At 41.4% G+C, this 26,204-nt stretch overlaps 1 protein-coding gene across 2 annotated transcripts in view; it reads left to right on the plus strand.

The window, feature by feature from the left end:
* LOC126281854 (myrosinase 1-like) overlaps positions 1-26,204 on the plus strand; it is a 190,681-nt gene that overhangs the window by 125,254 nt on the left and 39,223 nt on the right. The window contains exons 1-5 of one of the 2 annotated variants that reach the window (XM_049981111.1): positions 11,702-11,862; positions 13,232-13,362; positions 19,316-19,450; positions 23,753-23,875; positions 23,959-24,139. In XM_049981111.1, coding sequence (XP_049837068.1) covers positions 11,727-11,862; positions 13,232-13,362; positions 19,316-19,450; positions 23,753-23,875; positions 23,959-24,139 — 706 coding nt within the window. In that variant the 5' untranslated portion in view covers positions 11,702-11,726. Of the gene's footprint in view, positions 1-11,701; positions 11,863-13,231; positions 13,363-19,315; positions 19,451-23,752; positions 23,876-23,958; positions 24,140-26,204 lie in introns of those variants that run through there. The other variant, XM_049981113.1, reaches the window with a different exon arrangement.

Consider the following 26,204-nt stretch of genomic DNA (forward strand, 5'->3'; position numbering starts at 1 on the left):
CCACCTAATTTTCAACATTCGTCTATGGCACCACATCTCAAATGCTTCGATTCTCTTCTGTTCCGGTTTTCCCACAGTCCATGTTTCACTACCATACAAAGCTGTACTACAGACGTACATCCTCAGAAATTTCTTCCTCAAATTATGGCCGTTATTTGATATTACTAGACTTCTCTTGGCCAGAAATGCCTTTTTTGCCATAGCGAGTCTGCTTTTGATGTCCTCCTTGCTCCGTCCGTCATTGGTTATTTTACTGCCTAGGTAGCAGAATTCCTTAACTTCATTGACTTCGTGACCCTCAATCCTGATGTTAAGTTTGTCGCTGTTCTCATTTCTACTACTTCTCATTACCTTCGTCTTTCTCCAATTTACTATCAAACCATACTGTGTACTCATTAGACTGTTCATTCCGTTCAGCAGATCATTTAATTCTTCTTCTCTTTCACTCAGGATAGCAATGTCATCAGCGAATCGAATCACTGATATCCTTCACCTTGTATTTTAATTCCACTCCTGAAGCTTTCTTTTATTTTCATCATTGCTTCCTTGATGTACAGATTGAAGAGTAGGGACGAAAGGCTACAACCTTGTCTTACTCCCTTCTTAATACGAGCACTTCGTTCTTGATCGTCCACTCTTATTATTCCCTCTTGGTTGTTGTACATATTGTATATGACCCGTCTCTCCCTATAGCTTACCCCTACTTTTTTCAGAATCTTGAACAGCTTGCACCATTTTATATTGTCGAACGCTTTTTCCAGGTCAACAAATCCTATGAACGTGTCTTGATTTTTCTTTAGCCTTGCTTCCATTATTAGCTGTAATGTGAGAATTGCCTCTCTCGTGCCTTTTCTTTTCCTAAAGCCAAACTGATCGTCACCTAGCGCATTCTCAGTTTTCTTTTCCATTCTTCTGTATATTATTCTTGTAAACAGCTTCGATGCATGAGCTGTTAAGCTGATTGTACGATAATTCTCGCACTTGTCAGCTCTTGCCGTCTTCGGAATTGTGTGGATGATGCTTTTCCGAAAGTCAGATGGTATGTCGCCAGACTCATATATTCTACACACCAACTTGAATACAATTTCAGGTTCGATCATATACACCATTTAAGCGATTTTAAGCTAAGTTTGTGATTTATGATATAAAGGAAGGATGAAGCACGGCTAAGGTGGCTGCGCTGCAGGAGGCAGGTTAAGCCTCCTCCCTCCCTCCTTCGTTGCACCTCCTCGTCTCACAATGGTCCATGGGGTTTCTGGACCTGCCTCCACCACTCCCTAAAATCTGCCAATTTACAGATAACGCACAGTACAAACGGTTGCTGCACTCGCTTCAATATGTTTGCTACAGTATAAACAGTAAACAGTACCGCACGTTTCTTGTACAATAAGTTGCAAAACGCACTTTCTTGTCGTCCAGAGAGAAAGAAGATAACCAAATCGTCACTTTACTGTTACATCGAGGTAGCTTAAAAAAGCTCCGATTTTCTTTTGAAAACTTCTTTTTACTGAAAAAGGAGTTATCCACTTGTTTCACTAGTTCATATGACTAGTTAACTACTCGCGGTTTTCAAAATAAAGCAACTGCTAATCATAGACGTATTGATTTGCTAAGAAATATGCAGTAATGTTGAAATATGTTGGAAGTGTTTTAATCACACATTTGATGTCGAATCCTCAGAAAATAAAGTTATTCACTCACTGTTACACCTTGAAACAAAACAAAAAATTTGAAAAACAATTCAGATATTTAGAACTCACTCACCAAATCTGCAGAAGATCGTTCTGGATCTCCTAGATATGGCAGGTCTTCTCAGAATAACCGATATTTCAATCCTAGTGCAGGAACACTGACTTGAACAGTGACTTTCTTTGCGTTTCCTTTCTTATAGACAGGACTGAAATGTACAAAGATTCGATGTTATTACAGGAAGTAACGAATGTGGTATTACGTGAAGGGCTTATGAATTTTCTTCTTGTCGCAGAGTGACAGAAATGAGATTCAACCACCATAAAATTTGCGTCTGATTCCTAAGACTACCCAATACTACACTTGTGTTTTCGGCAGTTGTTTCCTTCATCGCTATATCCACTACACGTTTATGGATTCCAAGTGGATTCAAAATTGTGTTCTTACTAACTTAGATTTGTGCTCTTCTTTCTGACAATTAGAAGATAATAGTGAAGTTTCTTTTTAAATCCATTCTTGCGCTAGTCTTTACACATATCTTTTCTGTGTTTCTATGGATAAGAATCCTTTTCTACTTTAAGTAATGTATGAATCTTTCAAAATGATTCAGCCTTTCCCATTTTCTAAATTCTTTAACACTCCAATCTTCAGTTCTTTCGACGTGGCTCTCTCTTGCATACTCCTGGTACATGCACTTCCTTGGACGAAAGGTAGCATGTACCGGACTGCTGTCTGATTTTGGAAATATTTGCTGCCCATTGGTCTGAACATTTTAAATTTGTTCTAGTGCTGCTTTTTCTTGAATGTGTTTCTTCTACGACTTCTGAATTCTAGTTTAGAGGGCTGAGGCACCTGTAATGTCATCTTCAGGTGCCCTTTTCATTGGCTGCTGTTCTTCTTCTCTAGTATTATCTGGCTTTTAATACTTGACAATGGAACTCCCGCCCTTCTTCGAGACTCTTCAGCTGATTATGGTTCATATTTAGTGGCGAATATGAATGGAGTAATACACAGCAAATCTCCCACAATACACTCCTTAGACGATTAGATGAAAACCGCAACACATTACTGTTTTTAGCTAACGTACTATTGTAATTAAAAACAAGAATTATGAAAATTCCTGACTTAATCACAGGGTAATTTACCTGCATAAACTGTGTGTAGCATAAGAGAGTATTAAAGAATTTCACCATGTAGTTAAACACTGAAGCCGCTGAAGGAATTACTAACAGTCTGCCGTCTGGTAATCTCTTAGCTCCCTCCTTATCCAAATCGGAGAAATACAGTTCTGGAAGTGTCAGTTGCTACGTTGATAACGAGCCTATCAACAAAATAATCCACGAAGCTAAACAGTCGCCGAATTTTCTCATCTTCTTTCATGACGAGCTGTTCTATATGCGGCCAACATTCGGCAGTTACGTGAAAAAGCTTCACCCCTTAGTTAGTATGTCTGGCACCTTAACAGTCTTGTTGCTTCTCGGGCCAAATCCTGCAACTTGACTCAAGATCAGCTCTGTTGGGTTGATATGGTAATGGTACAGTAGCAAATGTAAAAATTCAACATTTGTATATGTGCCCGATGGGGTGAAAATTAATCTTTCATGTTTCTACGTACTTATCTCCCTCTGTGGTATAAAATGATGGACGTTGTCCAAATAAAGAGGACTTGGATTACCATTTTTGCCTCAAAAAGTTAAATTGTTATGTTTTCTTAATTTAGACCACTTTTTTGAACAGCCTTTCATAAAACATCGATAATCAAGAATTTATATGTGAAATGGAAATAGGAATTTCGCTTCCAATATGTAATTATAAACAAGAAGATGTGCATTATTCATAAAGAATTATTATGAGTTCTATAATTCCGAGATGTAGGTATATCTAATTGAACGAAGAAAAAAAATGATACTGCGGAGATATGAAGCAAAGTACGAATCAACACAATTTACTCACTTTCAATTACGCTACCAACTGCGCTAGACGTTTAATGAGAAGTTCGTTTATCGACTGTATTACATATAACACTGGGGTAACTTCAAAGCCGATTATCTCTATAAATTTATGTAAAACGTTAAGAATAGCCCATTTTCCCCACTTTTAACCGTTTTGTACGCGCGTGTTTCACTACGGAACACAAAGCAGCCTCAGTAATTTTCATACTGCGCACTAACAGCGTGACAATCAGAGCACAACACTGCAGAGGCTGTGATTTTTGAAATAAAAACTCCGTACCTAAAGCGTGAACAAGAGAAACGTTGATGGCTGTTAATACATTTGAATATCTTAAAGTTTCATTTAACGTCACTTACTAGTAAGATAACTAGTACGTAAGTAGGACTTACTTCCAAGACAGTAACAACAGCAGGGGACCTGTGCTACGACTTGTGACCTTTCATCGCGTTTGTGTTTGTTTACATCCTATTTATTCTTACGATGAACGGATTATAGTTTCGTTTTTGGGCCTCATGTTAGGGGCCAGTGTAACGTAATTTAATTTAATAGACATATGCTTTGATAGATTTTAATAAAGAGGCGTTAAAACAAAACAGATATAACTCTAATAATACTACGAATAGTGTAAAGTAATTTAATTTAGACCGACGCGGATCAGCAATAAGCAAACTAGCTCACAACTCGGGGTTGTTACGGGATTATAAATAATTAATTATCTGTCTCTTGAATCATCACTGATATTCTTCAATGTGTATAAAAAGTATAGTTAAAAATCATGTGCTTATAGCACCAGATAATATTTCGTATGTCTGTTCATTGTGAAGTAATAAATCCCGTAACTCGAGATCGTGGTCTCGAATACCAGTATAGCATAATCCTTTGCAGATGAAATCTTATACTTGAATCAGGATCCTGTGACCAGGCCTTTTTCTGCGTGCGATGTCATGTCGCAACCTTGAGAAAATCTGAAAGTGAAATACATTAAATTATTCGTAGGGGGCGCGTAGCTCGAGGAATCTGAAAGAAAATTTCGTGTCCTACCTGGCGACACATATCGAAGATGAGCTGAAAGAAAATTACTGTTTATTTTCTAGTATGGCGCCTAACAATGGTCAATGTTTCGCTAAGGCCACGTCTACTCAGGACAAGTAAGGTTTAGGTTTACAAGTAATTATGTACCGTACACAAACTTTAAGTCATGATCGACTATATTTTAGTTTCGTTTACAACTTACATACTGTTACAGCAAGATAATCTCAGGCAATCGCTCTTTCCTCTTCGAGTCCACGAAATGCTGAAGACCAAAAAAAGAAAGTTACTCACAGAATCTCGAATGCCCGTGGAATATATTGGAACATAATGCATTTTTTTATTCTTTGGTGTACATCGCCAGCTATTCAAATAATAATTATCACTACATGGCAGTTACAAAATTTCAAATTCATGACCACCATAGGAAACAAGTACTACCTTCAGCATGACAATGCCTGACAACACACGAGCGGTGCTATATCTGCCATAATCCGGTGACTTGAGTTCACTTTCATCAATCATCCAAGACCTGACTTGGCCCCATATGATTTTCATCTGTTTTCAACACTAAAGGAATACCTCCGAGGACTTCCCTTTGGTAGTGGTAAAGCGATGCAAGCAGAGTTGACATTGTGGCTCGATAATAAAGTCCAACCGTCTACAGTGATGGTATCAACAAACTAGTCTCTCGTAGGGAGAAACGTGTTCGTTGTCAAGTTGACTATATTGAGAAATAAATATACAGACATGGAGAACAACTATGTAGAATGTTTTTATAATGATTTTATATGCATTTTTTAATTTTCATATAAAAATTCGGAGGCATTATGTTTCAGCACGCACTAGTATGCGTAGCACGGAAATATTCCCTCGTTTAGTCACGTGTACAGTATAATAGGTCTGACTGAATGACGCATAATTGCCCAGCCAAAAACACTTAGGACACACTTGAAACTTGCAGACGTTGATGATCTATTACTTTAGGCGTCGTTTAACGAGGAGTTTTTCGAAGTTCCACGCCTAAGGGTGTGAAAGAGGACGGAAAGGTTTTTTTAAAAGAAATGTTGCTAGTCAGACAATTTCGAAACTAGAACTAGGAGAACTGCTACTTAGGTTCTCGGTCAGAAATAAAAAGGATATGTGCCTCAGAAGTTTTGGAAATTCATCCTCTATGGAGTTCAAATAGTGGGCGTGTTTTCTTCGGAAACAAATCTTTATTAAAGAAGTACTGAAGCGTTTTTCAAGCTACATCTATGACAATTGGCGCAGTATTTGGAATCATCGTTAAAAATAAAAAATAAAAAAGTACTTGTTGCATGGCTTTGGAAACTCAACATCTTGTTGTTGTTGTCTTCAGTCCTGAGACTGGTTTGATGCAGCTCTCCATGCTACTCTATCCTGTGCAAGCTGCTTCATCTCCCAGTACCTACTGCAACCTACATCCTTCTGAATCTGCTTAGTGTACTCATCTCTCGGTCTCCCTCTACGATTTTTACCCTCCACGCTGCCCTCCAATGCTAAATTTGTGATCCCTTGATGCACCAAAACATGTCCTACCAACCGATCCCTTCTTCTAGTCAAGTTGTGCCACAAACTTCTCTTCTCCCCAATCCTATTCAATACCTCCTCATTAGTTACGTGATCTATCCACCTTATCTTCAGTATTCTTCTGTAGCACCACATTTCGAAAGCTTCTATTCTCTTCTTGTCCAAACTAGTTATCGTCCATGTTTCACTTCCATACATGGCTACACTCCAAACAAATACTTTCAGAAACGACTTCCTGATACATAAATCTATATTCGATGTTAACAAATTTCTCTTCTTCAGAAACGCTTTCCTTGCCATTGCCAGTCTACATTTTATATCCTCTCTACTTCGACCATCATCAGTTATTTTGCTCCCCAAATAGCAAAACTCCTTTACTACTTTAAGTGTCTCATTTCCTAATCTAATTCCCTCAGCATCACCCGATTTAATTTGACTACATTCCATTATCCTCGTTTTGCTTTTGTTAATGTTCATCTTATATCCTCCTTTCAAGACACTGTCCATTCCGTTCAACTGCTCTTCCAAGTCCTTTGCCGTCTCTGACAGAATTACAATGTCATCGGCGAACCTCAAAGTTTTTACTTCGTCTCCATGAATTTTAATACCTACTCCAAATTTTACTTTTGTTTCCTTTACTGCTTGCTCAATATACAGATTGAATAACATCGGGGAGAGGCTACAACCCTGTCTCACTCCTTTCCCAACCACTGCTTCCCTTTCATGCCCCTCGACTCTTATTACTGCCATCTGGTTTCTGTACAAATTATAAATAGCCTTTCGCTCCCTGTATTTTACCCCTGCCACCTTTAGAATTTGAAAAAGAGTATTCCAGTCAACATTGTCAAAAGCTTTCTCTAAGTCTACAAATGCTAGAAACGTAGGTTTGCCTTTTCTTAATCTTTCTTCTAAGATAAGTCGTAAGGTCAGTATTGCCTCACGTGTTCCAACATTTCGACGGAATCCAAACTGATCTTCCCCGAGGTCTGCATCTACCAGTTTTTCCATTCGTCTGTAAAGAATTCGCGTTAGTATTTTGCAGCCGTGGCTTATTAAACTGATAGTTCGGTAATTTTCACATCTGTCAGCACCTGCTTTCTTTGGGATTGGAATTATTATATTCTTCTTGAAGTCTGAGGGTATTTCGCCTGTCTCATACATCTTGCTCACCAGCTGGTAGAGTTTTGTCATGACTGGCTCTCCCAAGGCCGTCAGTAGTTCTAATGGAATGTTGTCTACTCCGGGGGCCTTGTTTCGACTCAGGTCTTTCAGTGCTCTGTCAAACTCTTCACGCAGTATCGTATCTCCCATTTCGTCTTCATCTGCATCCTCTTCTATTTCCATAATATTGTCCTCAAGTACATCGCCCTTGTATAAACCTTCTATATACTCCTTCCACCTTTCTGCCTTCCCTTCTTTGCTTAGAACTGGGCTGCCATCTGAGCTCTTGATATTCATACACGTGGTTCTCTTCTCTCTAAAGGTCTCTTTAATTTTCCTGTAGGCAGTATCTATCTTACCCCTAGTGAGATAAGCTTCTACATCCTTACATTTGTCCTCTAGCCATCCCTGTTTAGCCATTTTGCACTTCCTGTCGATCTCATTTTTGAGACGTTTGTATTCCTTTTTGCCTGCTTCATTTACTGCATTTTTATATTTTCTCCTTTCATCAATTAAATTCAATATTTCTTCTGTTACCCAAGGATTTCTAGCAGCCCTCGTCTTTGTACCTACTTTATCCTCTGCTGCCTTCACTACTACATCCCTCAGAGCTACCCATTCTTCTTCTACTGTATTTCTTTCCCCTATTCCTGTCAATTGTTCCCTTATGCTCTCTCTGAAACTCTGTACAACCTCTGGTTCTTTCAGTTTATCCAGGTCCCATCTCCTTAATTTCCCACATTTTTGCAGTTTCTTCAGTTTTAATCTACAGGTCATAACCAATAGATTGTGGTCAGAGTCCACATCTGCCCCTGGAAATGTCTTACAACTTAAAACCTGGTTCCTAAATCTCTGTCTTACCATTATATAATCTATCTGATACCTTTTAGTATCTCCAGGGTTCTTCCACGTATACAACCTTCTTTCATGATTCTTAAACCAAGTGTTAGCTATGATTAAGTTGTGCTCTGTGCAAAATTCTACTAGGCGGCTTCCTCTTTCATTTCTTAGCCCCAATCCATATTCACCTACTATGTTTCCTTCTCTCCCTTTTCCTACACTCGAATTCCAGTCACCCATTACTATTAAATTTTCGTCTCCCTTCACTATCTGAATAATTTCTTTTATTTCATCGTACATTTCTTCAATTTCTTCATCATCTGCAGAACTAGTTGGCATATAAACTTGTACTACTGTAGTAGGTGTGGGCTTCGTATCTATCTTGGCCACAATAATGCGTTCACTATGCTGTTTGTAGTAGCTTACCCGCATTCCTATTTTCCTATTCATTATTAAACCTACTCCTGCATTACCCCTATTTGATTTTGTGTTTATAACCCTGTAGTCACCTGACCAGAAGTCTTGTTCCTCCTGCCACCGAACTTCACTAATTCCCACTATATCTAACTTTAACCTATCCATTTCCCTTTTTAAATTTTCTAACCTACCTGCCCGATTAAGGGATCTGACATTCCACGCTCCGATCCGTAGAACGCCAGTTTTCTTTCTCCTGATAACGACATCCTCCTGAGTAGTCCCCGCCCGGAGATCCGAATGGGGGACTATTTTACCTCCGGAATATTTTACCCAAGAGGATGCCATCATCATTTAATCATACAGTAAAGCTGCATGTCCTCGGGAAAAATTACGGCTGTAGTTTCCCCTTGCTTTCAGCCGTTCGCAGTACCAGCACAGCAAGGCCGTTTTGGTTAATGTTGCAAGGCCAGATCAGTCAATCATCCAGACTGTTGCCCCTGCAACTACTGAAAAGGCTGCTGCCCCTCTTCAGGAACCACACGTTTGTCTGGCCTCTCAACAGATACCCCTCCGTTGTGGTTGCACCTACGGTACGGCCATCTGTATCGCTGAGGCACGCAAGCCTTCCCACCAACGGCAAGGTCCATGGTTCATGGTGGGAGGCTCAACATCTTAGGTGGTGAAATTTATTACATTTATATACGTTTTACTTAAAATATATTTCATGAAATTATTAAAATACATCACCATGAAAACAGAGTGCTTTTTTGGTCAAAGTATATTTGGAAACGACCAAAGTATATTTGGAAAAGAAGTGTGAGAAGTTAGGAGATGTTTGCAGTTTGCGAGCTAAATTAGCTATTTAACAGTCACCACAACGGAACATGTTTGTCAGAACTCAATAGGAAGAGAAATGGTTATCAAATACATTAATTTTCACTGGGCCAAATATATGGCTATAAAATTATTTTTGTTGTAACTGTGATCCAAACTAATACTTACCGATGAAAAAATGGATTCAATGGTTAAATACGATTACCTGTTTAGCAATGTCTGTTTGACACGAAAGAAATCATTGCCGGGAGTAACAGTGGCTACAGTAACTATAGAACGGCTTATCCAATTTGTCTCTTCACACGCTATATGAAACTAAATTAAACCCACTGGAGAAATTCAACTGTGAAACGAGTGACAGGGATGTAAAGGGTAACTAACTCTTTTATGGCACGCTAATTTACAGTTAAGCAGCGACTGAAACAACATTAAATTCCATTCAACAAAAATATCTGTGCAGACCTTACAGTCTACGAGGTCGAAACAGTGGGCGCTAAGCTAGTGCTTACTATTAGAAAAACTGACTGTGGAATGGGGGAGAAAGGAAAGGGAAGAAACTGGATCAGCTGCATAGGGACTTCATGTGGAATAAGCGGAGACGAGCGAAAGTTTTGTGCCTGCCCGGCACTCGAACGCGGGAGCTCGTGCTTACTGGGCGTTTGCATTAACCACTGCACCAGCCGGCCACAGCGCTTATCACAAATGTGCGGACTACCTCTGCTCGCTCACTGACCATCTCACATTCCAACCTAACTCCATTAACCTTCATTTCCCTTCGATGTTCTGCTCGCTAGCTAATTTTAGATTTCCGATGGAGGTAGAACGTAAATGTGCATCTGCACTGATGGTTGTGCTGTCATTGTCCACTGAGATGAATCAGTTATATCACTGTGTGTTGTCTGTTCTATCGGAAATATCTGAATCAACAGATATCACGTGAAATCTTCAGCTGCGATACGTATTGTGTAAATTGAAGATGGGTGCGGGAGCGGGGATGTGGGGTGGGGGAATGAAAGGGAAGGAAAGGAACAAATGATGTCAGCTGCATCGGGACTTTATGAGAATCAACGATGACGAGCCAAAATGTTTTCTGGCCCGGAATTCAAACCCGGGACATCTCCGAAAGAATGGACATCACGGTTTCATATAATAATACTTGTGCCCCAATTGTAAATTCTGAGCCATATCGTAGCACTGCAAAGGGCGAGAGTCGTATAGCTACCTCAAAAGTGCAAAAGATCGAGTTATTCAGTATTTGTACTATGGTGGCAAAATTTAGGACAGGCAACTAACGTTGTCTTTTCCGTATTTCCACTGCTCCGTGGCGTTCTTAAATGGAATTTGGTGACTTGGCTCTTCTGTCTTCTTGTCCATTTAATATCGCGAGTTTTTTGCACACCATTTTCAATCAGCTTGAGCCGCGCCACATACCGTATTATTCTGAAACATTCATCCGAACAGAAATTCTAATTCGACTGTGTGTAGCGATTTCTTAGCAACTGCGGTATTTCATGTCTAAAATCTTTAAAAAGGCTAAAGACAGTTATAGAAAATGCTGGTACCATGAGAATGTCATCCACTGCCTTCGAATTACGCAGACACTGCATCAAATTCGCTTTTTATTTGGTGGAGCAAATGCGTTACTCCAACAATTTTGTTACTCTCACTGTATGTGTTGTAACACTAAACGTTGCTTGGGCAACATACTGCTATTAAAATACTTTAATCCAATAGAGCTAGTTAAAAAAAATTGCTCTTCTAAATTGAGAACCGGCTGTCCATGGAATTGTATTGATTTATGAGCTTTTCCAAAAAAATGTAAATAATTATTCTTTATAATAGTTTCGAATATTTAGCTAAGCGATGAGTCACATATACTGTTGCAGTCAATGACAACTATCCTTTTCTTCAGAGCCAATGTTGCTAAACATCCGTTTACAGCACCGTCTAAGTGGAACAGGTGAGAGTATCGAAAAGTAACTGATAATGAAGCCTACTGATAACATTGTATAACACTCACCTACTCATGAAGATCCCTCCGCACACATCCGATAATATCACTGAAAAGCACTTGTATGTTACAACAGGGGCTATCCCTAACGAAATCTATTGATTAAAAGATGATAAAAAAAAGTAATCTAATTTAATTTATTTGAGTTTTTGTAAACATCTTACGAAACTACAGCGTAGCTACATTATATATGGATGTAAAGCTGGAGCAGGTCACATAGAGGCATTGGCCATTGCCAATCATGAGGTTGTGGTTCGCCTTTGCGACTGTATTGGCCGTTGCTTCGGCACAGACGGCCACTGACCGATTCCCGGATGACTTCCTGTTTGGAGCTGCAACAGCCGCGTATCAAATCGAAGGAGCCTGGAATGAAGATGGTGAGTTCAGAAAGACTAACGTATCCAGCAACAAAATAACGACAGGGAGAGAAACTTTGTGTTGGAACACGTTCGATTATTGTTTTCCGAGCGTGTGGATTTACAGCCTCGACGCAGCTTCTAATTCTTAAAACAGTTTTAAGCATCCACCTTAGCCTGCAAAATTTCTTATACGGGCTGTTCAAAAAGTCTCTTCGCAGTGCCGTATGATTGTTAGCCGCACATGCCGTACGATTGTTCGCCTGTCTGGGTTTTTCAACGAAACAATTAACGCACAACGATACTGCAGTGTTATTCTGTCCCCATTCGTAGAACTTGTGTTAAGTGAAATACTGAACAATTACTTTCAATAAGGTGGTGCAACCAAGCATACAGCTCGCGTTTCAATGTCACTGTATGCCGATGTTTTTGCTGATCAGCATAGTTTCAGAGGGATTTTGGCCTGCACGATCGGCTGACCTAACACCAACAGACTTTTTCTTCTGCGATGCACCGAAAGCGACTGTCTATAAAAAACGTCCAAAATCCATCGATGAATTGAAAACTGCAATATCCACTTTCACTGTCTCTGTTACAGAAGAAATATTACAGCTTGTGTTTGGAAACATTGTTAGAGGAATTGAATTGTGTATTCAACGACAGGGGGGACAATTTCAACATTTAATGTGAAAATCTGGAAGTAAAAATGAATATTCAATAAATTAGTAACTTGTATTTCACTGAGTTTCATTTCGGTATATTCACTGCAGCATTCGGCAAGCGCGGCTAACAATCATACGGAACTGCGGAGAGGCTTTTTGGACACCCCGTACAATATCACATTCATTGTATTATGGTTCACATTACATTATCAGGTGGTTTCGGCCCGTATCTTTTTTTAAATGCAGCTGCATATTTAAAAATTGTCTAGTGTGTGTGTGTGTGTGTGTGTGTGTGTGTGTGTGTGTGTGTGTGACTGTGTGTGTGTGTGTGTGTGTGTGTCTGTGTGTGTGTATGTATGTGTGTGTATGAGGAAGGAGGAAGTTTCTTTTCTCACGTAGAAAAGAAATAATTTTTATTTGACACATATACGAGTATCATCGAGGCAACTGCATTTGAACGTTTACACACGCCGGCACTGGCCAGCAAATGTAATATAATACTTGATACAATAAATGTCAACCTTGTATAAGGAATCTGGCAGCTTTCGTTGAATGTTTAAAATTATTTTACCATATAAATGTTCAATTATGTTTACTGTTTACAATAACGTGTGGGGTCAATATGTTCCAAGTTGTTGCTAGTCGAAGACAAAAGTCAACACTAAATTTTCGTGAAAATATTCATTGTGAAATATTCCGTACTGTACTGTTCTGTTGTATCTGTACAGGGAAGGGAGAGAACATTCAGGACTATCTCTTCCACAACCATCCTGAATATACTACAGGAGACACAGGGGACGTCGCCTGCGACTCTTACCACAAGTACAAGGAGGACGTGCAGATGCTCAAGGCCCTCAATGTAAGTATACTTCCAAAGCGAAGAAGATCATCTTCAGCATATCCCGATCTTAACACGTCTCTCTTCATTTTCCTTCAACTCATCCTGCACTGCAAAATCATGGTGATTTATTTGCTCTCCTTATTTGCCGTAGGGAGTGTCTGTAGTTTTACAAAAGTGCAGTTTTTCTCGAAAACGAATGCTGGTTCATTTTCAGGTCCTTTGAGTAAACATCTGAGGGTTAACTAAATGGTGAACTTCAATTATGCGGAAAGTAGTTGAAGCTAAGAAAGTCTAATATCAAAAGCCACTACAGTTTGGGACTGATGAAGCGTTCTCTCGAGCTACAGGAGAAAGAATGCTTCCGTATTATCCAGGAGTTAGATGAATCAAATAAAATACGAGCAACATTCCAGCAGAAGTTTCCTATTTTATACTGCGACAGACAATGAACGACAAAGTAAAAAAAATTCGATAATACAAAAACGAAGTGATGCAAGATTACGGTTAAATGTACAGACAGCGACAAGATTATTTTATTTGGAACTAAGTCCAGAAATGGTTGACAATGTTGAAGCAAAACTGGTGTGTTCTTTCCGAAGAAACCATTCTAAAATTCGAGTTGTTAGATTTGGCGAAACTGTGGAAAAAATAGTTGTTCCGAAAAGCGTATCTGAACCTGCCCTTCATATATACGAGTCAGGGCTTCTGCCAGTGTGACTCAGTCCCTTTCTTCTGGAACTTCGGACCCATTTACGTAGATGGTCAATTAAAGTCGATGAATACGAAAGTACAGTGCTTCCCTATTCCTCATTAGGTCGCATATGTGCTTGAGCGGTGTTAGTGATGAGGGCTTATACAGTCTCTTAGTTTTATCGTTTTACTACGGTGCATTATTAAAATTAAATGACGGACGAGGAAATCCAATGCTGCCACACAGCCTCCTCCTCCATATTGTCTAGGAGCTTAACGCGTCTGTGTGTGTGTGTGTGTGTGTGTGTGTGTATGAGGGAGGAGGAAGTTTCTTTCCTCACGTAGAAAAACTAGTTTTTATTTGGCACATATACGAGTATCATCGACGAATCTGCATTTGAACGTCACCACACGCCGGAACTGGCCAGAAAATGTAGTATAATACATGATACAATAAATGTCACCTTGTATAAAGATTATTCTTCTTGAGAATATCGTGGGCCGTGAGCGTTCAAATAGCACATACCTAAAAAGTTGAAAATAATGCTTTCACACGAAACAAATTACAGTGAACCATTCAAACTGGGAATGTCTTCGAGCACGTAATTTCGCCGGAGAAGTTGGGGGAGAGAAATAATGTTTCAAATAACAAAGTAAATCGTAGTCGTGAAGAGAGAAACATGTGCAGGTCCAGTAACACATTAGAAGAGTCTGTTTTACATTCAACAAATCTCTACAATTCTGCTGAATGGGACTAAGAAATTGTGGTCTATTATTTATCAGGAATAACATACGTAATAAGACAAGTGCAAACCTAGGGGTGACAGCAGCAAAAACTCGAACTGTATATATAATTTTCTGTGATTCAGTTGATTCTTTCATTAATGAATCTAATATTATTTTCAAGCTGGCATCGCAGTCTCTGTCGTCTAGTGAGTGTAGTAACCAGATGAAAAGACAATGGAATTACAATTAGTGTTATTCACTATTTTTTCCATGTTTATTTAGAAGGTCTGCAAAGTAAAAGTGGAACTTACATCCCATACCTACCAAATAAGAAGTTTGTCTCCTCCTTTTCTTTTCTAAATTTTCGTCTTTTATAACTCCACACAATTTGACAGTCTTATTGTGTTGAAATTCCTTATAACTTGGTCAGTTCTATTGGCTTTCGTTCCCTTGAAAGATAGATGCATTTCTTTTTGCAGATCACGAGAGTGATAATAATCCCTTGATATTCTTCCGTGGTTCTAGAAAAATGGTTCAAATGGCTCTGAGCACTATGGGACTTAACATCTGTGGTCATCAGTCCCCTAGAACTTAGAACTACTTAAACCTAACTAACCTAAGGACATCACACACATCCATGCCCAAGGCAGGATGCGAACCTGCGACCGTAGCAGTCGCGCGGTTCCGGACTGAGCGCCTGAACCGCTAGACCACCGCGGCCGGCCCCGTGGTTCTATATGTGTATTATTATTTTTGTGATTGTATTCCAACCCATATAGTCCGAGGACGTAGTTTTGACTCGGTAGTGCTCACTTACGGGTTTCCCCAAGGTTCAATCTTAGGATTACTGTTATTTCTCATGTATGTCGAATATACAGTAAGCAGAATTAGTTCCTTTTGCAGATGACACTAATATTGTCATGAAACCAAGCATACAAACAGAAGCAGAATAAATGGTAAACACTGCTTCCAGAATGAGATTTTCACTCTGCAGCGGAGTGTGCGCTGATATGAAACTTCCTGACAGATTAAAACTGTGTGCCCGACCGAGACTCGAACTCGGGACCTTTGCCTTTCGCGGGCAAGTGCTCTACCATCTGAGCTACCGAAGCACGACTCACGTCCGGTACTCACAGCTTTACTTCCGCCAGTATCCGTCTCCTACCTTCCAAACTTTACAGAAGCTCTTCTGCGAACCTTGCAGAACTAGCACTCCTGAAAGAAAGGATATTGCGGAGACATGGCTTAGCCACAGCCTGGGGGATGTTTCCAGAATGAGATTTTCACTCTGCAGCGGAGTGTGCGCTGATACGAAACTTCCTGACAGATTAAAACTGTGTGCCCGACCGAGACTCGAACTCGGGACCTTTGCCTTTCGCGGGCAAGTGCTCTACCATCTGAGCTACCGAAGCACGACTCACGTCCGGTACTCACAGCTTTACTTCTGCCAGTATCCGTCTCCTACCTTCCAAACTTTACAGAAGCTCTTCTGCGAACCTTGCAGAACTAGCACTCCTGAAAGAAAGGATATTGCGGAGACATGGCTTAGCCACAGCCTGGAGGATGTTTCCAGAATGAGATTTTCACTCTGCAGCGGAGTGTGCGCTGATATGAAACTTCCTGACAGATTAAAACTGTGTGCCCGACCGAGACTCGAACTCGGGACCTTTGCCTTTCGCGGGCAAGTGCTCTACCATCTGAGCTACCGAAGCACGACTCACGTCCGGTACTCACAGCTTTACTTCTGCCAGTATCCGTCTCCTACCTTCCAAACTTTACAGAAGCTCTTCTGCGAACCTTGCAGAACTAGCACTCCTGAAAGAAAGGATATTGCGGAGACATGGCTTAGCCACAGCCTGGGGGATGTTTCCAGAATGAGATTTTCACTCTGCAGCGGAGTGTGCGCTGATATGAAACTTCCTAACAGATTAAAACTGTGTGCCCGACCGAGACTCGAACTCGGGACCTTTGCCTTTCGCGGGCAAGTGCTCTACCATCTGAGCTACCGAAGCACGACTCACGTCCGGTACTCACAGCTTTACTTCTGCCAGTATCCGTCTCCTACCTTCCAAACTTTACAGAAGCTCTTCTGCGAACCTTGCAGAACTAGCACTCCTGAAAGAAAGGATATTGCGGAGACATGGCTTAGCCACAGCCTGGGGGATGTTTCCAGAATGAGATGTTCACTCTGCAGCGGAGTGTGCGCTGATACGAAACTTCCTGACAGATTAAAACTGTGTGCCCGACCGAGAGTCGAACTCGGGACCTTTGCCTTTCGCGGGCAAGTGCTCTACCATCTGAGCTACCGAAGCACGACTCACGTCCGGTACTCACAGCTTTACTTCTGCCAGTATCCGTCTCCTACCTTCCAAACTTTACAGAAGCTCTTCTGCGAACCTTGCAGAAATAGCACTCCTGAAAGAAAGGATATTGCGGAGACATGGCTTAGCCACAGCCTGGGGGATGTTTCCAGAATGAGATTTTCACTCTGCAGCGGAGTGTGCGCTGATACGAAACTTCCTGACAGATTAAAACTGTGTGCCCGACCGAGACTCGAACTCGGGACCTTTGCCTTTCGCGGGCAAGTGCTCTACCATCTGAGCTACCGAAGCACGACTCACGTCCGGTACTCACAGCTTTACTTCTGCCAGTATCCGTCTCCTACCTTCCAAACTTTACAGAAGCTCTTCTGCGAACCTTGCAGAACTAGCACTCCTGAAAGAAAGGATATTGCGGAGACATGGCTTAGCCACAGCCTGGGGGATGTTTCCAGAATGAGATGTTCACTCTGCAGCGGAGTGTGCGCTGATATGAAACTTCCTAACAGATTAAAACTGTGTGCCCGACCGAGACTCGAACTCGGGACCTTTGCCTTTCGCGGGCAAGTGCTCTACCATCTGAGCTACCGAAGCACGACTCACGTCCGGTACTCACAGCTTTACTTCTGCCAGTATCCGTCTCCTACCTTCCAAACTTTACAGAAGCTCTTCTGCGAACCTTGCAGAACTAGCACTCCTGAAAGAAAGGATATTGCGGAGACATGGCTTAGCCACAGCCTGGGGGATGTTTCCAGAATGAGATTTTCACTCTGCAGCGGAGTGTGCGCTGATATGAAACTTCCTGACAGATTAAAACTGTGTGCCCGACCGAGACTCGAACTCGGTAAACACTGTTCTTAAAAGTATCATTGACTGGTTTTCTACGAATGATCTCAGCCTCAGTTTTACAAGGACACAGCATATTCAGTTCTGCATATCTAGCAGTACGTCACCATGCAATGGTAACAAATTGATAAATAGGGTGGACATTTCAAAATTCTTAGGTATCCTTCCTGATAAGCATTAAAATAGGAAAATAACGTTTTTGAGCTCCTAAAACAACGCAGATCAGTAACATTGTCATTTAGAATCATTGCAAATCGAGGAGAGAGACAAATCACTAAGTTGCAATACTTTGCATGTTTTTATCAATAACGTCATGTAGAATAATGTTTGGCGCGACTCATCTTCAGGAAAGAAAGTCTTCATTGCTCATAAACGTGCCATTTTTATACATCTGCTTAAAGCGTTGGGCAGTCCGGCTACTGCTTCACAGTGAATTTATTCCCTGATGAAGTTTGTTGCAAATAATCCCCTACAATACAAAAGGAACAATGATATGCATAATTACAACAACAGAAGGAAAAATGACATTCCATAGTCGGCATTAAGGTTGTCTTAGCGTAAAAATTGATGGACAATGATGCAACTAAATTTTTGATCACTTACCCAGTGACGAAATTTCTGACAGGGCGTAAAGTAAAATTCGAAATGAAAGTGAATAAGTCTTTGCATGTGTTCGGCGTATCACTCCTTCCTATGCCATTACTTAGAACCAAAACGTGACTTCCATACAGCACGAGAGGCATAGTCATTACTTTGTTCAGTTGCATAATAGCCTTTCTTCTTACTTAGTTCTTGTCCGCTATTAGCCATGGATCTGGCGGTAAGTCAAAACGCTACGTAGTTCTCTACAAAAATTTCACGTCAGTTTGTACAGATTGAAAGTTTATTATGCATCCAGTGACACCTAAGAAGCGTACTTGGTTCTTAATTTTGTAATGTTCACTGTCGTATCCAATCATCTATTTGATAATTACAAGGTGCACTTGGTGTGTAGTAGAGAACTTTACCTCTCACATTTTTGTTTCTATAACTGCGTATTTCTAAATTGCTGTTCATAGTACACATAGCTTTCCAGAGCGGCAAACAATTTTGCAGGGTAATTTCATTTCATATTATCATATATTCAACAATTAAAAGTTGGCTTTATATTAAATATTTTGTTTTTTAAGTATTTGTTAGCAAAATGTAAAAATATTTTTTACTCGTGGCTACGCTCGGTGATCTATAGTTTCCTGCACAATCAAGCTATCTTCTGAAAGGTTAAACAGGTAGATAATGTTCGAGATAAATATAATTCCGAAGTTCAGCATTAATATATGAACTTACAATCAAATATCAGCTATTAACTGACTATCATTTTTCAAAGATGTTAATACATTGTGCTTGAACAGGCCAACGTATACCGATTTTCGATTTCTTGGGCACGAGTGTTGCCTACCGGGGACGTGGACGTTATCAACCAGCCTGGTATCGACTACTACAACAATCTCATCAACGAGCTACTCGCCAACGGAATTCAGCCCATGGTAAGTAAGAAGTAATATTGTCCACAAACTTAATGTAGTACAATAAATCATTCTTCCGTAATGAAACACCTGTAGTTATTGTAGTAATGAAAATATGAATAAAAGTGTCACAGATTTTCAACAGCTGTGACAAAATCTACAGGCCACTCCTGATATCTGAAATTTTCCCTTACCTCATACAGTTACTAAGACTGAAATCCCTCCTGCTGTCGGGTTATGTAGTTCACTATTGAATTGGGCATAGCTCATATGCAAGTCATTTCTTTTAAATAAAAGAACTGACGTACTACACATTTGATTGTGAAGCTTTAGGCACTTCTGACCATGCCCCCTGCACAGCACATCCCACAAGCGTTGGCTGGGACATTGTTGGAATTAGGGGTGATTGTTCCCAAAAATACTCAAACACATTAAACCTGCGCGTCTTTGACAGTACGGCAGGCATTAGTGTACAGAGAGACCAGGAAAATCACAGTAGTTTCACACCATGCGGTTGTATGTTATCTTCTCTGTAAGTCAACAGTATACGAAGATGAACAGAAAACACTCGTGCTTGGCAACCATTGAAGAAAACGGTAACTAGCTTCTATTGTGTTAGAGAGAGTAGTATCAAAAACGTAACTGCTGATATTTCGTAGGGTACAGTGGAACGACAATGACTTGCAGTATGGTGCCCATAGAATCCAAGTGAACGTAGCTGATGACTGGACTGGTCTCAGCACCGCTCCACAGGATAAAAAGAAAAAACAGGAATGAAAAATGTATAGACATTAGTTCCTCTAGCAAACGGTTATCACAATTAGCAAACAGATGAGACGAAGTAAAACTGAAGGAAAATAATAGATTAAGCATTGACGTCGACGAGATGTGTACAGATATGACACCCAAATGAAATGATGAAGGATAGGGAATAGTGGATACGATCGCCGCAGTCGATTTACGGAAAACTTAATTGGATGACGAGACAGAGAGTGGATCCTCTGTCTTCTAAACCTGAATCCAATATAATAACCAATGATCCTTCGCCCACGGCGAGTGTCATGGTGTTGTGAATAGTACAAGAAATATGTATAGTTAGGTAGTGGCGAAGACGTCAATAGTAGCTTTGTAACTGCAAATAGATTTCTTATCTGTAGGCTCTAACACAAGTAATAAATATTGTACGGAAAATGATGGTATTATATAACCTTATACACAAAAGCGCCAAAGAAACTGAAATAGATATAGAGATACGAGTATGTAAGCAGGCAGAATACGGCGCTGTGGTCGGCAACGCCTATATAAGACAACAAGTGTCTGGCGCTGCTGCTATATCGCTTACTGCTGCTACAATTGCAGGTTTTCAAGATTTATGTGAGTTTGAACTTGGTGTTATAGCCGACGCACAATCGATGGGTCACAGCATCACTGAAATAGCGATGAAGTGGGGATTTTCCCGAACGACCATTTCATGAGTGTACCGTGAATATTAGGAACCCAGTAAAATTTCAAATTTCCGATATCGCCGCAGCTCGAAAAAAATTCTGCAATAATGGAACCAACGACGATTGAAGAGAATTGTTTAACATAACGGAAGTGCAAGTCTCCCGCAAATTGCTGCAAATATCAATGCTGGGCCATGAAGAAGTGTCAGTGTGCGAATCATCATCACTACTGATACAAAGCTTTATGCCTCGCCTGGAACCTTCAACACCGACATTGGACTGTTAATGACTGGAAACATGTTACCTGGTCAAACTAGTCTCGTTTCAAATTGTATCGAGTGGATGGATATATACTGGTATGGAGACAACCTCAAGAATCCATTAACCCTGCATGTCAGCAGGGGACTGACCAAGCTGGTGGGGCGTTTGCATTTGGAGCGATATGGGACCCCTCATGTCTCTAGATACGACTCTGACAGGTGACACGTACGTAACCGTTGTGTCTGATCACCTGCATACATTAATCTCCATTGTGCATTCCGACGGAATTGGCCAATTCCTGCAGGCCAAAGTGACACTCCACACGTCCAGAACTGTTTCAGTTTGGCTCCAGGAACACTTTTCTGATTTTAAATACTTCCGCTGGCCATCAAACTGCCCAGACATGAGCATTATTGAGGATATCTGGCATGCCTTGCAACGTGCTGTTCAGAAGAGAACTCCACCCACTCGTACCTTTACGGATTTATGGGCAGTCCTCCAGGATTCATGGTGTCATTCCCCTCCAGCACCACTTCAGGCATTATTCGAGTCCATGACAAAAGTCAAAGTACAGAGTGCTTGAAATACAGCTCCAACACAAACCGTCCTGCATATAACCATGGTGGCCACAGAGCTTATCGTTGCTTTCCAATCAACGGATCATGTAAGGTGTACACTTTATGCATACCCCATTGTGGAAAGGAGGTTGAACCAAAAACATAAGCACATAGTCTGGTAAACAAGAACTGTGCACCAACAATTCCTCTCCTGTTCAGGTGAAATATGGGTGGTACTAGTTTCCCTCACCTCCTGAATTCGAACAGATATTGCAGTTCGACTATACGGTACACTAGTTCGCTCTCTGTCTCTGTTATGGAGGCGACAGCCTATTTTCATACCAAGAGTTCTCAGAACTTATTAATCCTCTTCAGAGTAATGTAACATGTACAAAAAGTGTGCAAAAAGTAGTAGAAAATGAGCAGAGGTTACGCATTTAGGATACAACCTGTAATGTTAACCACCGACCCTGAAATATATTGTGCACTGAAATGACGTTCTTTTTTGTTGAGCCGTATCGAAAGTACACTTCTGTCACAACGGTGGTTGCTTTGGTTTGCTCCAGAAGGAGCTGTAGCGTTCAAAGTATTAGCTCAGTTAATTTCAATAGAGATCTGAAGATTTACTTAACTTCGTATGTTCCACTTCTACAGCAATATTGTGAGTATTTACAGTTATCTCTGAACAGTAAACATCACTTGATACACTCAGTGTTACTAGTCTCTTCACTGGAAGAAAGACCGAGCTAATTTTAATACAAAATTCTTCCTAAGACATTTAATACACAGATGGCCTGCCCATGACGATGCTGAGGTGCTATGGTTAAATCTTTTCCTGGTAGAAAGTTTTCAGACTGGCAATGCCTTGAGCTAAAGTTGTGAAATTTTTAAATGATACCAAGGCTGTCTCTGTAGGCATGAGGAGCGTAACCGACTATTTGGGTGTGTTACAGAAAGATACACAAGATTTCATGTTCATTTATGCATATTAACGCAGTATGCAGTTTATAGGCTAACACACATTTTTTTTTCCTATCGAGAAGAGCTGCACCAGCTATATTCAATGAAATCATGTAAATATTATCTCGACGTAACTTTTACTTACATCTATTTGTTCACAAACAGTTCAAGAGCTGTCATTTTTTATATTAATTTCCAATGCACTGCCAGCTTTCGAGCGGACAACACAAGAAAATACCATCTCTGAGATCGTTTACACCCATTTAACGTCAGCTCACAGGTTCCATGGTTAATAAATTCCTACATGCGTACAGTGATCAGTGATAGGTAATCACCAGATAAATCCTAAAGTAGGTGAGACCAGGAATCTCACTGAGGTAGATAGCAAAGTAATTTTCCGAACTCATGTGCGTTTGACATCTTCTCTAGCAGTTGAAGTTATTAGAAGCTCAACTGGTTGTCTGAAACACAACTCCATTCACCAAACTCCTGTTCGTACTCCTATAATTACATGAATCAGGTGTAAATGCTGCAAGATTTTCTTTGAAAAGACAACGACAGATTTCAGTTAAAAATGGTTCAACATCTGAGGTCATCAGTCACCTAGAACTTAGAACTACTTAAACCTAACTGACCTACGGACATCACACACATCCGTGCCCGAGGCAGGCATTCTCCTGAGTAGACACCAACCGAAGATCCGGATGAGATACTGTTTTACGCCCGCAATATTTTACCCAATATAATTCCATCATCATTTAACACACATTACAGCCACATATCCTCGGGAAAAGTAACATCTGAAGTTTCTCCCTGCCTTCAGCTATTTGCAGTACCAGTATAGCAAGGCCATTTTGGTTGATGTTACAAGGCCAGATCAGTCATTCATCTAGACTGTTGCGTTTCTGCCCTCTCCACAGATACCCCTCCACTGTGGTTGATCCTATGGCACAGCTATCTGTATCGCTGAGGCAATGAAGCCAACCGACGTCGGCAAGGCCTGTGGTTCGTTGGGCAGGTTTCTTATTACTACACCAAAAAAATGGTGAATTTTGTTACCGCTATATTATAAGTTTCACGTTGTAGTATGCCGTCTGCAGGTAACAATGTACCACTGGGACTTGCCTCAAGCACTGCAGTACCTCGGAGGCTGGCCCAACGAGTTGCTGGCAGACTACTTCGTTCAATACGCCAGGATACTGTTTGAAAACTTCGGAGACAGGGTAAGTAAGCATTTCAGAGCGTGTATAGGCTAGCAACACGTTCACCTCGCCTATGACCATAATGGCGATGTATGCTTCCACAGGTGAAATGGTGGGTTACATTCAACGAGCCAGCTACCTTCGTGCACGGCAACACAGATGTGAGGATGGCCCCCTCTCAGCCCGCCAAAGGAATTGGCGACTACCTGGCGGCACACACCATCATCAAAGCCCACGCGCGCGTCTGGCACCTCTACGATGAGCAGTTCAGAGCCTCTCAAAACGGTTAGTGCATCAATACCAAATGGGATGTCATCTGATCTTTGTAACCATTACATTATCTGATCAAAAGTTGACATAAATATAAGCGGGCCTACTCTTCGCCTTTGTCATGACTGAACTCTGTTGACGACACGTGTAATGAGATCTGTAAATGTCTCTGGCGGCTTGGCAGCCCATCCCCAAAAGTCGAAATCAGAGAAGGTAGTGATGGTGGACACTAGACTATGGACTGAAGCCGACATTCTGACTTATTCAAAAGGGTTCAGGAAGGCCAGGCCATTTAACGAATGTTATCGGCCACAAACCACCCCACACACAGATGCTGCTTTACGACAGGGAGCCCTGTCATGCTGATACAGTCATCGTCTCTGAACTGTTTCTCTACTGTATGCAGCCCGCAATGCCGTAAAGTGGGTTCATACACTAAGTGATCAAAAGTATCTGGACACCCCCAAAAACATACGTTTTCCATATTGGTGAAGTGAGCTGCCACCTAATGCTATTTACTCCATATCGGCGACCTCAGTAATCATTAGACACCGTGAGAGAGCAGAATGGGGCGCTCCGCGCAACTCACGGACTTCGAACGTGGTCAGGTTATTGGGTGCCAGTTACGTCATAGGTCTGTAAGTGAGATTCCCACACTCCTAAACATCCCTAGCTCCACTGTTCCCGATGTGAAGGGACACGTAAAGCACAAAAGCATACGGCCCAACCTCGTCTGCTGACTGACAGAGGCCTCTGAGTTTTGGCTCTGAGCGCTATGGGACTTAACTTCTGAGGCCATCAGTCCCCTAGAACTTAGAACTACTTAAACCTAGCTGACCTAAGGACATCACACACATCCATGCCCGAGGCAGAATTCGAACCTGCGACCGTAGCGGCCGCGCGGTTCCAGACTGTAGCGCCTAGAACCGCTCGCGCACCTCGGCCGGCGTCTTCGACAGTTGAAGAGTGTCGTAATGTTCAATAGGTAGACATCTATCCACACCATCACACACAAATTCCAAACTGCATCTGGATCCACTGCAAGTACTACGACAATTAGGTGGGAGGTGAGAAAACGTGGATTTCATGGCTGCTCGTAAGCCATACATCACGCCGGAAAATGCCAAACGACACCTCGCTTGGTGTAAGGAGCGTAAACCCTGGACGACTGAACAGGGGAAAATACGTTGTGTGAAGAATCACGGTATACAATGTGGCGATCCGATGGCAGGGTGTGAGTATGGTGAAAGCCAAGTGAACGTCATCTACCAGCGTATGTAGTGCCCACAATAAAATTCGGAGGCCTTGGTGTTATGATGTGGTCGTGTTTTTCATGGAGGCGGCCTGCACCCCTTGTCGTTGTCTGTGGCACTATCACAGCACCTTCCTGCTTCCCACTATTAAAGACCAAAAAAATGGTTCTGAGCACTATGGGACTTAACATCTGAGGTCATCAGTCCGTTAGAACTTAGAACTACTTAAACTTAACTAACCTAAGGACATCACACACATCCACACTCGAGGCAGAATTCGAACCTGCGACCGTAGCGGTCGCGCGGTTACAGACTCAAGCGCCTAGAACCACTCGGCCACACCGGCAGGCTGTTGAATTCGGGGATGGCGATTACATCTTTCAACACGATCGAGCACCTGTTCACAGTGCACGGCCTGAGGCGGAGTGGTTACACGGCAGTAACATCCCAGTAATGGACCGCTCTGCACAGGGTCCTTACCTGAATCGTATAGAACACCTCTGCGATATTCGAGAGCGCCGACGTCGTGCCAGTCTTCACCGACCGACCGACATTTCCTCAGTGCAGCACTCTGTGAAGAATGGGAGGCCATACCCCAAGAACCTAGGTTGACTGCTGGTAGCAGTCAAGAACTCATGAACGATTCCATCTGGTGATTTCATTTCTTTTTTTTTTCAGTTTATTTGCATTTATTTCTTGCCCATTCAGCCATATCAGAAATGTAAACACGATACTACAGAGTATTGCAGAGGATGTTCTTGTTAACTACGACGATTTATTAAGTGGTATTAAGGAAACTGCACCATAATCACGAAAAATATCCGCTT

This window comes from Schistocerca gregaria, chromosome 7 (assembly GCF_023897955.1).
Source record: "Schistocerca gregaria isolate iqSchGreg1 chromosome 7, iqSchGreg1.2, whole genome shotgun sequence".
In the NCBI taxonomy this organism is placed as follows: Eukaryota; Metazoa; Arthropoda; class Insecta; order Orthoptera; family Acrididae; genus Schistocerca; species Schistocerca gregaria.